At 46.8% G+C, this 13,590-nt stretch overlaps 1 protein-coding gene across 1 annotated transcript in view; it reads right to left on the bottom strand.

The window, feature by feature from the left end:
• NMNAT2 (nicotinamide nucleotide adenylyltransferase 2) overlaps positions 1 to 13,590 on the bottom strand; it is a 25,417-nt gene extending 11,827 nt beyond the window's left edge. Inside the window, exon 1 of the mRNA XM_066192233.1 lies at positions 13,453 to 13,590. Within this exon, the coding sequence (XP_066048330.1) occupies positions 13,453 to 13,537 (85 nt within the window). The 5' untranslated portion in view covers positions 13,538 to 13,590. The remainder of the gene's footprint in view (positions 1 to 13,452) is intronic.

The following is a 13,590-nucleotide window of genomic DNA, read 5'->3' as shown; positions in this document are numbered from 1 at the left end:
GGAACTGGGTGGGGATCAACCTGGAGAAAAGAAGGCTCAAGAGGGACCTTCTGGCTCTCCACAATTCCCTGGAGGTGGAGCCAGGTGAGAGTCAGGCTCTGCTTCTAGGCGACAAGGGATAGGACAAGAGGAAATGGATTTAGATTGGATATTGGGAAAAATTTCTTCATGTAAATGATAAATGGTTGTCAAGCCCTGGGCAGTGGTGGAGTCCCTGCCCCTGGAGGGATTTAAAAGCCATGTGGAGGTGGCACCTGGGGACATGTGTTGGTGCTAGATTAAGAGCTGTACTCAATCTAAAGGGCATTTTCCAACCTAGATGATTCCATGATTACGTGATTCTAAAACTGCAGTGTTAGTTTGCAGCGTCTACATGTGTCCTCACTGCAATCATTCTGCTGTGTTTAAGGCTCATTTTTATTTTTGTACAGTTTGAATCTCCTTAGACTGATGCACTCTTCAGTGGCTAGATGGAGAGCACAATAGATCGTGGTAGCTAAGCCTGTCCTGACACGTTAGTTCATCAGGCCTTGAGTCCTCCCCTCTGCACAAGGCCAGACAAAACTGCTTTAGCTCTTGTAAGAGACCTCAGGGATGTTGGTGGCTCATGGCCCGCCGTGGGCTGAGGGTGCAGTGCCTCCTGCCATGCTGTGTGCCCCTGGCACAAGCTGGAGCTCTGGATCCTAGCAGCAGTCATTCCTCTGGGGATCTAGCAACAGGACACTGGATTTGGTGGGTCATTGCTTCAAATGCTGTGGCTGCTTTGATCTTGCAGTTCTTGCTTCCAAGCCTTCAGGTACACTTTCTCAGAAAAGACCTTTTTCTTTCACAAAATTTGTTATGCCTTTCATTTAAAATATGCTGCTTGTGGGGATCAGGTTCATGGTCTCCTTGTAGACATGGCTAAGGCCAAAGACATTGCAGCAGCTTTGTATTCCTCTTCTCACTCGTCTTCCTTATGGTCACCGGTCTGCAGCTCCCAACCTTCCTTGCCTGCTTGTTCAAACACTTTTTCCTGGGTAAAAGTAGATTTTGGTCTGTAAAGTCCTAAGTCTTTGCCGTCTTAGTTCCACTTCTCTGACAATTAGCTGGGTGTCCGGCCCATTTGTTGTCCTTCAGCTCAGCCCCTTGTCATGGCTTCCCAGGCCATTTCTTGCCTGTTGAATACCTGTGATGTCCAGAGATTACGCCAGACCACAGAAAACCCCCTCCAATATTTTCATTTTCTACGAGCACTTTATATCCTGCCACACCAATGCAAGGATGTCAGCTTGTAAAAGAAGAGCTCTTTCCTTTTCTGGCATAAATTGTCTGTAATGCTCCAGGCAGACTGGATGGCTTTTAAACATTGTTGACATAAATAAACTCGGGGCGATGGCCCTGCCAAGACATGCATTAGCCCCCTGGCAGTCTATTTGTGGGATGGGAAGATTTCAGCCCTGGCTCTGTGCCTGGCAGCTGCTGGATGACCATAGCCTTGCTGTGTTGGGAAGGGAAGGGACAGGGGTGACACTTGGACCCATCCCAAGCACTGGTGACACTTTCCTGCTTTCCCAGTCCAGCTTTGCTTGCCTGCCCTGCAAATGGACTTCAAGTATTTTTTCTGTCTGCTGCTTTCCTGGGAGATGGTGCTAGGGAATGACCAATCAGAGGATATGCTCCAGGGCTACAAAACTGAAAGGTGATGGATTTGTCCAGTTTGAACGAAAAAAATAGCGCCCCACTGCCCCAGTAGGAAATCAGGGCTTATTTAAGAGATGTTTCTTTTTGGAGGTTCTCACTGAGTACATTTAATAGCAATGTTTGGGCTCCTCTGGCACTGCTCCATCAGCTAAGCTGACATTAATGAAATCAAATATTCCTCATGTTCAATTTTTCAAGATGTAATTTCAAATTGTATTTCCTTTGCCTTTGTATCTGGCTCATCTGCACCCTTAAGACCTCCTTTTTTCTCTCTCTTTTTTTCTTCTCACAGAGTAAAGCCACAGGCCAGCTCTGATTTATGCCCTTCTCTCCACAGGGGATTGAAGCTGCAGCTTGCTCACACTGTGCCAGCTCTCTGAAAACACACACAAGGTAGCAGGGAGGCAAGAAAGCTTTGCACAGCCTTCACTGCATGTCCCTGAGAGCTGGGACAGAGAAGTTGCGCAGCCACAGGTGATGGAGAAGACAAAACCATTTCCCAAGTGTCTCATTTCTATTTTGAGCAATTTGGCCTATGACATCCTTGGACAGGAGGTGGAACATGGCCATGAGGTGCCAAGGGCGAGGGAGGCACTTTCCCACTGTCTGAAATCCCTTCTTCTGCAGGAGAGAGTGACCCAGATACGCCAGCACTCTTTGTTTTATTCTCTGTCTAGCAGCACTTGCAGGACCTAAATGGTGCTTCCAGAGCTCAGTGTGGGCAAGGAGCCAGCAGTTACTCTCAGTCTAATTGAATGATGTGTATGGATATAGATACAGATAGCTATAGATATAGCTATAGATGGTATAGATAGATTGTGGGAAGTCAGAGACGGTGCTGAAGGCAATCCTGCCCCTGATATATTGCAGCTGTATTTATTACCAAAGAGTGGGAACAGCCTTGCCCTCACAGCCATGGGTGTGATAAAAGTCTGAGTTAGGTGGTAGGGGGTTGGTTGGAGTCTGTTGGCTGTGCTGTGAGGAGGAAGGGATGGGAGGTTGTACAGGGGACAGAAAGGGTCAGATGTTGTACAAGGCACAGACAAGGTTAGGTGGCCGTGGTGGGGACAGGAAGGAGCGAGCTGGAACTGCAGAAGGAAGAGAGAAGAAGGAGAGAAAGAGCCAGAGCTGCCCATGGGAGGCTACATAGAAAAGGTATGAGAGACTTTTAGATAACAAGGTGCTGATGTTTGAAGCCTTCTTTGATGTCAGTTGTACCTCTTCTGCCAATAGATATATTTTTTTAAAAAAAGCTCCCTGAATGCCAGATCAGGAATGTATGTATCAGAGATATCCTTTTCCCAGAGCTCAGCTCTCCTGCCTACCCCAGAGCCTTGTTCTGGGTCCCAACCAGTGTCTTCAGCCACAGTCAGATCTTGGTTAGAACTGGGGAAACTATCAGCATCTGCCTTCCCTGGGCTCCTAGAAGAGACATTTGTACTGGAGCAAGCCCTGGCTGCTCTTCAAGAGAGGTCCCTCCTTTGGGTTGAAGTAGGAGAGTGATTCTTCACCATGGGTTGACCCTTCCCAAGGCAAGCCTGGGGAGATCCCAGTGACCCAAACAGCCTGTCCTACTTCATGCTCAGTGCCTCTTAGACAATTTTAGTCAGATTCTTGGAGAATTATGATTGGTAGAAAAATCCCTTTAAGCCCCCTAATGCTTAATGATTTTAATCTCAAAGCTAAATGCTCTGTTATACTTTCCCCCACCCCATTAGTCCATAGCTGTATCCAGCCACTGTGGAACTAACAAATATGGGAAAGGCTTCAGGTGTTGCTGTGCATTAGTTTTATCAGCTTTTCATGAGCACAAAAAAAGCACTGGCCACCCAATGCCTCAAGATTTGTGGTGGAAGCAGAGGCTGTGAAAGACCCTGAGAGATGACGCTGCAGGACCTGACCCTGCCAGCCCACCCAGGTTCCTACTGGTGCCCAGCTCAGAGCCACACAGGTGGTGACTAATGAGACTCGTGCTATCACCATCTGTTGACCGCTCCTGGCTTCAGGCAGAGAGGTGAAACTAGATGTTTAAAACTAATTAAGAATAATAAAAGTAGGAGACTGAGTCACAGCAAGCTGATCTAGAAATAGCAGAGCATTTCCTGGAGCCCCAGCTAGATGGGGCCTGGGCAGGGGACCTGGCTGGTCCCAGGGAATCTGGGTTTCTTCTATGAAGCTGTAGAGGGACAGCCTATTTGATATAATTGAAATTGAAAGGGAAGACCTCCTATTTCCCCCTCTTTTATTGCAAGGGTCAGTGTGTCTGAGAAGTTACACAGGGCTCCAGGAAGAAGAGCTCTCAGGTTCCAGACCTTGAGAAGGAGCATCTGAGGAAAAGCATGGCCAAACAACCCAGGATAAGATGCTTTTCCCTCCTGTAGCTGCTAATCCTGCCGCAATAGAGTGGTAGGGAGCAGGCAATGCCCATCAGGTGAGCAACATGAGGAGAAGTACAGAGAGCTGCTTCTTGAGTTGAAGTGCCACCAGCTCCTCCAGGCAGGGACTGGACCTACTTTTCTGTCAGATGGGTGATCAGCACAGCGCTGCCCCTCTCTCCACTTCTACAGAGGAGCAATATAACTTATTGCTTGGAGATCTCCACTGTGGTATTGCAGGGAGAGCAGGAATGTTCTCAACACCATGCTGGATCTCACCTAAGGTGTGGGCAGCTGACTGGGTGGACATGTTAAATACCTCCACAGGGTTTCCAATATCCAGGGCTACTACCTAGGTATCTTAGAGGTCTTGGGGCTAAAGAGGTAAGAGAAAGCATCTAATGAGGTAAAAGCAACTCTTACCAGATACTTGGATGGGGCTTGGAGCAACCTGGTCTAGGGAATGGTGTCCCTGCCTGTGGCAGGATGTTGTAACAAGATGATCTTTAAGGTCTCTTCCAAACCATTCTGTGATTATAAAAATGGATGAAGAAGAAGCCTTCACCTAGAGAAGGTTTTTTGAGCTCTATTCTGCAGGACAGCACTGAAACAACTTGCTTAGAAGCCCTTGGAGAAGGATTAAGCATCTCTAGGTGAGATGATTTTCTGTATGTGTGACTCTGAAGTGGAAAGCGAAAGGTCATGTACCTTTCCCTGTCTGGTGCATTAGCTGTCACCCCACAAATCAGTAAGAACTGTCCATGGTGTATTGTGGTTGAGGGGAGAGAGTTTTCCTCTTCTAGTGTAGTATTTTCCTTGTTTTTAGGAAGAAATACGCCAAAATGTGGATTTGCAGGTGCTCAGTGTAAAATGCTCCTCTGAATGCCAGGATCTATTTAAATATAAACCAGGACAGTTAACATCACTGTGGCTGGGCTGGGAGAAAACAGTCAGAGCTACTTCGGCTGAAATCTGTCTCTCCTCTAAGATTTTTGAGGCTAATTGTTCTCCAGCTGGTGTAAGGTGATGTAACATGCCACCCACAGTAAAGCAACATCAATTTGTGGTGTGAATCTGGCACAGAGCTGGAATTTTGTGGTTGTATGTCAACTTTGATGAGAGTCTAAATATCAGGAGCAAAAATAAACTGTTTGGCAAGCAAATGGGAGAGTATTCCACATAGTCCCAACTGCTCTGCTTTGAAGTGATTTTTGTTATCCTGGGCCCATGGATAGAGTCACATAGCAAAAGGGTAGCAGCAAAAGGCAGGATTTTCACTATTCTCCCAAGCATTTATGTCACTTTCATTGAAATGTGGATGGAACATCCAAAAATAGGACAGGCACCTTAATGTACATCCCTGGAGAGGTCCCAGTCCCCATCTCAGTCAGGGAAATTGGTGTCACACAGTGCCTTTAAAAAAAAAAATGAAGGGGAAATAAAGCTCCAACAGATTTCCACACTTGTTTTCCAGTGCCCTAATTTCCCTGTGGAAGCACTCTGTTTGTTTTCATTTCCAAGCTGTTGTAGGCATCAAAGGCAGTGCTTTTTACGTCCTGGCATGTGCTGTGCTGCTCCTTTGGACTGACACGTGGCAAGATCACAATCCTACTGGGAGTAGAGGATTCATGGTTCTCAGTTCCCCACGTAGCAGGGATGAGGAGCCTTTGCCCAGCAGCCCTTTGCTGGTCTTGGGCTGCCTCCACATGGAGCTGATCCCTGTGTGTCTGACCCATGGCTTGCCTTTGCTGGAAAAGCATCTGAAGAGGCTGACCTTGTCTGGGATCTGTGTTGGCTGAACCAGGACTGTGCAGGCAGAAAACATCCCACCAACAGAGGCAGAAAGGCTGGGGGGAAGCTGGTGAGGGCATGGGGTGACAGCCATGGTAGGATTTCAGGCTCAAGGTGATGCCAGAGGGATGTCACATTCCCATTTCTGCAGCTGTGTGTCAGTGAAACCCTATCTCTTAGCAGACCCAATCCCAAGACCCAATTTTCCCCAAAAAGAAACATCAGCCATGTCTTTGCACAAAGCAAAGACGCCAGAAGCACAGTTTTGTGTTTAAGTGTCCCCAGCCCAGCTTGTCCTGGGGAAAGTGGATTTTCTGCTTTCCCTTGCCAATGAACCACAGAGAAATGTCATCTCCTCAGGGAAGGCTTAAGTTCAGTTAGGGGCTGTTGGATTTTCAGTGGAAACAGAAACCTTTGTGTAGCAGGGGCTGTGCAAGTTCTTCCTTGCCTGGCTCACAGATGGGTTCTCCACCCGCCCCATGGGGATCTCCTCTGCCTGTGCTTTCTGTTTCAGCCCTGAAACAGACTTATCTCAGTTAATCTTCTCCTGAGGCAAACCCTACAGTGGCTCTTGAAAATGTGTATTTCTGAAGAATCTAGGCTTTTCTGTTCCCAAATATTGGTTTAGCAAATTTCTGCTGTTATGACTGAGATACATCCAGTGGCTCGGGCTTACTGAAGAAAACTAGTTGATGCTGAAAAGGGGGAAGAAAAAAAACAGTGTTTCTGAGCCAGATTGCCTTTTCCAACAGCAATGGTGTTTCAGTGGAATGAGAGCTTGTGCCCTGGCCCAGGTTTATTTTTGGGCTTGTGATGAGCACTATTGACTTTCTCCACACAGGGCATCCCAAAAATCTATCCCTGCTTGGCTGGGCACTGATGGCATCATGGAAGTGCTTGGATTGAGGAGTTACAAATACCAGAGAGGGCATGCTCACATCAAAATCCAGAGGTGCCCTGGCTTTGTCTCTATCTTATGCTGATTTTTCAGTCTTTAGAGGTTGTTGGGTCTTCCCAGAGCTGCTTTTGGCTCCCTGGTCTGAAGTGGAGGTTGAGGTTAGGGTTAAGGTTGGAGCTATTTGTGCTACATTTCAACACAGGTGGACTTCCTTGGCTCAGAGGGCCTCTTGCAACCCCCCAGTCTTGCTGCCAGAAGGGATTTTGGAAACCAAAGTGTGCAGAGGTGAGGATGCCCAGTTGCTGCTCAGTTGCATGAAGATCAGCACGGTCATGACCCACTCCTATCCCTGGCCCCCAACACTGGTACCCAACCCACAGCAGCCTGGCAGGAAAGGATGTGGCTCCCCCCATTGCACCACTCAAGCAGTTAAATGAACTGCCCAAGGTTACATGAGAGATGTGGGCTGCTGGTGTTTAGCATGCAGCTAATTAATACCCTTGGAACTGCACAGGCTGATGTTGTTAAAAAGCATCAGAGGAAACAATGCAAGAGGTGAGAGCATCACAGTGAGTGCAAATGGTTTTTAAATAGAAGCAGAGCCCCTGTTTCCTTCTTGAATGAGGTTGTAGGACTGGATTTCTCACTGCTAGGTTTGTTTATAGTTGGTGGAAGTAAAAGAAGGTAATTTGGGAGGTGGCATTATCATAGAGCCAATGTGACGTCTCAGAGACTGTAATAAATACTGCTAAATATTTAAGAGCTTATAAATGTTTTAAAAGAATCCCTGAATAGTAATTGATGGAGTTTAGTCTCATGCTCAGTAAAGCTCCTCCTCACTCTGGGTCATGAGGAGGAGATGCTTGAAATGCAGGAAGCTGATGACAAAGGCTGTGAAAAATGAGTCTGTATGGGGTACAGTGATGGGAATGTGGCATCGATTGGTACATAGTGGTCCTCAGAAGGGCCATGGGTGCTGCAGTCCTGCCAGTGCTGCTTTGTCCTCCCAGCACAGCACCCAAGTATCTGCAGTTTCAGTGTGTTTGGGGCAAGTGCTGGGCGTGGTGGTGTGTTGGTGACCCAGCCACAGCAGCACCAGGGCTGAGCTGGCGGGTGTCACTGCCACGCTGAGCCAGGGGAACAACTTCCCTTCTTAGAGCCCTTGTACCGAGGAAAGGTTTTGGCTCTTTGCTGTGATTTCAGCGGCTTGGATGTCAGTGGAAGCTCCTCCGCTGTGTTACAGAGGGATGAGCAGCTGTGCCGCAGCTCTCCGTGTCCCATATATCACCCCGGGTGTTTTAAGTGAGATCTGTCCTGGCTCTGTCCTGGTCATTCCCACTGCTCTCTGCCGGTGCTGCTGAGCTCCAGTGCCGTGCAGAGCCAGGCTGCAGTTCAGGCAGCCTCTCCCTGTCTGTCACATCCTCCCAGAGCCCCATTACACCTCCCGTTCCATCGATCGATCCCTCCAGCTAATTACGCATTCAGATTTCAGCCGAGGATGAAATGGAACCAAGAGGCAGCCTCACAGGGGCCCGCACTTCTTACTCATGTTGCAGAGCAAAGTCTCTCTCAAGCTCCTGACAAGCTTTTGTTAGATGGAGGGGGAAGGAATTTTGCTTCTGGACATTTGCCGATGTATTCCTATTTAAGCAAAGGGGAAAGGGTGAAGCTGTCATGCCGCTCAGGCATTTCTCCCAGCTCTGTCCCAGGCAGCGACGCTCTCATTAAACTGCTCTGCAGTTCAGTCATCTCAATCAAATAAGAAAAAGTGATTCTTGAAATTCAGGATGTAAAAACAATACATCATTAACAAAAGCCTCAGCTCCTGCCTCTTCATCCCTCTTTACTTCGAGAACTCCATCCTTTCATCTCAAATCCCTTGCTATGGGATGCAGTAGCCCCCAGTGTCCTCCTCTACGAGGATTGCAGTGGATAATCAAAGAGCAGCCTGCTGAGATTTTTAATTGTTCAAGTTTTCTTAAGAACCAAGTAAGAGGGTTTTATGTTTGATAGCAGAGTTCTCTTTCATTGTTTTCCACCAGAAATGGTTTTTACCCAGCTGTTGGTTGGGATATTAACTCTTTTCAATAACAGATGTACATAGGACCTAAGGAAAATTTAATTACACAAAAAGGGAAGAATAATGGGGATTTGCTGACTTTCAGGATTCAGGTTATTTACAGGCAGTGTTTTCCTGTGCAAGTGCAGGTGCTGGGCACTGTTTGAAATGAGGTAGGTGGGGAAACTCCGTGGTCAAACAGGTTTACAATATCTCAGGTACCAAAACTCCCTATGAGAGGGCCACATCTGAATGACATCACACAAATCTCACAGCACATTGTTCAACCAGATACTATTTCACCCCACCAAAGCCTTAATTTCAGTTCGAAGAAATCATCAGAACAATCCTCCGATTCTCACATATCCACAGGAGAGTACGAGCCCTTTCCTCTGCAGAGCCTACAAAGAAACTACTCTTGGCATCTTTCTTCCAAATCCAGCTATTTGTTGGCTCTGTCTCCCAGTCTGAAACACTATGACAGAGAACCTGGAGCCTCTGACCTTGTTTGGTGATGCCTTTAATCCCAGTATTTTACCCAAGACCGTCTTCAAAATGAACTATATTTTTTTTGATTGCAAAAATTTGCTTTCTACCTTGCTCTACAGAGCTGCCTTTTGGTTTTCAAGCTCTGGACACAGTTGTATTAGGGCTCCCTGAGCTGGGGCCACATGGGGAAGTGATTTAATTGTCAAAGCAAGCACAAGCTCACTGTCTGGCAGAGCGCCAGCGTGGGCTTTGGTGTGTTAGCAGAGCTGCATGGATTAGGTTTTGCTTTTGACATTGGTGCCTTGGCTTTTGTCCTTTGGGTGGTATTGCTTGCATGGGAAGGAAGGAGGAGGCAAACTGTGAGGAAGCTGAGATGGAGAAGATGCATTTTAGATGGCAGATCCCACTGCTGGGTGTCTGTGCCACTCGGCAGTGTCCCAGTGCTTCATGCTGAGATCCAAAGCTGGCGTGGGGATGTCTCAGGTTCCCCTCCTGAGCTGCTGCAGGGCAGGAGGGTTAAACAGTGGCCCATGCTAGTGCTTCTCTGAGTGGCAGCAAGAAATGAAAGTGAACTGCTTGGGGTTTGGAGTGTGTTGGCTGAGGTGAGCAGGTGGGCTGCCTGCAGCAAACAGTGGTGGGGGTTTCATGTGGCTTTAATGCAGGACTTTGTTCTGAATCTTGTTTTTCTTCAATTATTAAGACTTCTTGCTTGGGCTCTGCTTTTTCTTCTCAGTACCTCCTTAGGCTATAAATGGAGTTTCACTTTGGATTAAAGGCCACCGATGTTTGTGTCAAGCTTTGGAAACAAATTTTGCCCTCTCTGTCCTTCCATCTTTCCTCCCTACCACAGTAACATCCCAAACTTTTTTTTCCAGCCACATAAAGCTAGAAAATACAACGGAAAATTATGATTCAGAACACCTCTCAAAGCACAGCTGATACCACAAATAACTCGGAGTGTCTTCAGGACTGTGTGGGTGTTTGCCTCAACCCCTTGGTAGGGATGGCTGTACATGACTGTGTCTCACCTACTTTTTTGTTGTATGTTATATATCTTAGGCAAAGTATTAATTTTTATGTATGATATTCATTTTGTATCCACAGACATGATTCTGTGGATACAGAATCATTTGGGGAGCCCCAGTGATCCAGAATTATCACTGGCAGACAAAGCGGGGAGCTCTGTTGCAGTAAGTTCAGCTGCTCACAAGGTTCAGTGGTGGGATGCAGATTTGGGGTTGTAAGAAGAACCCCAGTTTTCTGGAATCTCAGTGATAATGAGGAGTCTTAACTTCATATGACTGATAGAAAGAATAACTCAAAGGGAATCTTTCCCCCACTAGAAGAGACTTCCACGTAATTAACTAATCTCCTATTCAAGCAAAAATCTTATGGGAAAAGGTTGGGTTTTGGTCTGAATAAAACATGGTTAAATCCACACTGATAAAAATGATGGTTGACATACAATGGTGTGTTTACAGTGACATACCTGAGCAAATATTGTACTTCCTTTTGGTTTAATTAATGCCATATGTTAAAGAGATAAATTGTCTCTATGTTAAGAAAAAAATCCTCTTAATAAGTTCTCAAAGCTCAAATATTTGTCTGAATGATAAAGACAATACTTTTGCTCAAATTCAGCTGTTTGAAATGCATCATTTAGAGGGTAGAGCACTGTTTTGGTTGGACTCTAAAGTGCAGAGCTAGAAGAGTAACACAGATTATGGTTGAGATTCCTATGGCTTCACAGGATTACACTTTTAGACCTGGGGAGAAATGTTCCTCAAACAAAAATTATGAGGGATTCAGAAGCTAAATTCTGTGTCATTTCCTCGTGGAACTCTCATTTGTCCCTATCAGGTATCTCAAGTATTGTATTCCAGGAGCTCTACAGGACGCATGCATAGAAATTTTCCACATCAAGCCACCCTATGTGAGCTAAAACCTGTCTTCCTGAAAGATGTCTGAGTGTTCATTTACAGCCTTCATGTGACAGAGAATCCATCAGGTACCTGGGTATGTTCTCATATTTCTTGATTACCTTCACTCAAACCCACACAACGGATGTGTAGTCTGAAGTGGTGCAGGATCCACTCTTCCATCTCACCAGTACTTATTCTGCTGAATAAAGTTGCCCACTTTCATCACATATCACGTATCCCTCCCACAAGCAGATCAAGATGCCCCTTGACATATTTAAGGATGGATCTAGCCTGACCCTCTCTAGTCTCTTGCTACAAAACCTGGTTTCCAAAACTAATGTAATTCTTGTCACTGTTCCTCAGAGAAGGGTTTTGCTAATATGGTACACAAAAATAATACAACCCTTTCTTCTTCCGCTTAATATTCCCCTGCTCATATCTACAAGGATCACATTTGCTGCTTTATTTACAGCACCACACAGAGTTTGCATTCAGTGGGTTGTGCACAATCCCCCCTCAGTCCTTGACACCACGGCTGTTTGGGAGAAGACATTTGCCTTTTGTTTATATATGATGTGCGTTCTTCCTTGCCGGACATATGACTTTGCCTTTGACTTTGCTGTTGAACAAGCCCTTTTTATCAAAAAACCCGAGTCAGGCAACACAACTGACTCATTACCAGCAGGAATTGCTATTCTGCCCACTTTGGGATCATGACCCTTTTTTACCGTCAGGGATTATATATTTTCTTTCATATCTTTGATAAAGATACTGAAGAGTACTGAGCAAAAAGAAAATCTTATTGTGAGTCTGTAAGAACATGCACTGCATACTAATATCTCACTGATCTTTATTTTCTAAAATGCATTTTGTTACTTGTTGTTAGTCCACTGAATAAGGGCCTCATGGATATCTTTAGTGTTATTTAATCAAAATAAAACTAAATGTGAATTACAGGAATCTTTTTCATCAGTGGTTGCTTCCATCAACCAAGTCCCTGTAATTTAATTTAATAATTGTTTTTATTCTTAAATAGTTCTTCTTGATCGTTGTTGTCAATTTATTTTTGCTTAGGGAATAGGATTTTTTTTAAAAAAAAATATCAAACATATTGGTGTCCAGGCCTGCATTTTGCTGGCACCTAAGAGATGGAATAACAATGTGATCCATTGCATCTAGAAAATCATCATTTTCTAACGTGCAACATTTCTGATATGCGACTCACTATGTTCTACAAAAACAAGGTCTGATGCAGAAATACCCCAAGCTGATTTCAATTATTTTTGTGCGGTTTATATATTTAGAAACTTATATACAGCTTTTGAAACCCCAGGGATGCATCTCCACTGGTAGCGTAAGACCTTCAGTATCTGCTTCCCAGCCTTAAATCTCCTCTCAGACATAAAGGATGAATCCTGTCTGCACTCCGAGGTGGTCTGCAGTGGACACTTCACCCTCACAGGACTCCTCCCCAGCCAAGTGAGCCACTGTTTGCATAGGGATTTCCAGGCATTTTGAGCTTTACCCAAACAGTATTTATGGCATGTCAGACTGCCTTTGATGGAGACTGCCCTCTCTCTCTCCCTGCTTCCCTCCCTCTTGTCTTGCCTAAGCAGGCTGTAGCAGTGATTCTAGCATCCCCATGATCTGTACCATCGCAGGGACTCTCAGTAATGCCCATCATCTCACACGAACGTTTCCTGTTCCTTCAACCTAGTATCAATCTAATGGTTGAGTACTCCAGTATCTCCATTAAGTGCCTGTATTTTTGTTGACTTTTGTACCTAGCTGTAGCTGCTTGGCTCTATCTCCTCCCTGGTCAGAGGAAATGGAAGTGCTGCAGCGGCTGCAGTCTCTCAGACCCGAGGACGAACAGCAGCGGACAAACAGCGCCAGAACCGACCCCGGGGGCTGCGGGGGCGGGAGCCTGAGGATGAGCGCAGAGCAGGGTATCCGGCCATCCGAGGGGGACAACCCCAAAGCACTGGGGGCAGCTGCCAGGAATGGAGAACAGGTACGGGAGGCCCGGGCGGTCCCCGCCCGCGGCGCCTTCAGCACCACCCGCCGCGGACAGCGCCCGGCCCCGCCGCGGTCCCCGGCAGCGGAGCTGCGCCCCCAAACTCGCCCCGAACCCCCACAACGCCCCCATCCCCACCCTGGGGTGCAGCCCCAGGGGTCCTCCCTGGCCTCCCCCCGCCCCCTCCCCGGGCCCGCCCCGCCGCCGCGGACACTGACCGAACATCTGGATGTGCCCCTTGGTGATGGGGTTGAAGCTGCCGCAGGCCAGCAGGATAACGTGGGTCTTGGTGGTCTCGGTCATGGTGCGGCCCTGCCCGGCCCCGCCGCGGTCTGTGGCTCGGTGCGGCTGCGGGA

This window comes from Chamaea fasciata, unplaced genomic scaffold (assembly GCF_029207755.1).
Source record: "Chamaea fasciata isolate MVZ Bird 193981 ecotype frontalis unplaced genomic scaffold, bChaFas1.0.hap1 SCAF_10, whole genome shotgun sequence".
Lineage (NCBI taxonomy): Eukaryota > Metazoa > Chordata > Aves > Passeriformes > Sylviidae > Chamaea > Chamaea fasciata.
This window is presented reverse-complemented; position numbering and strand designations above follow the sequence as displayed.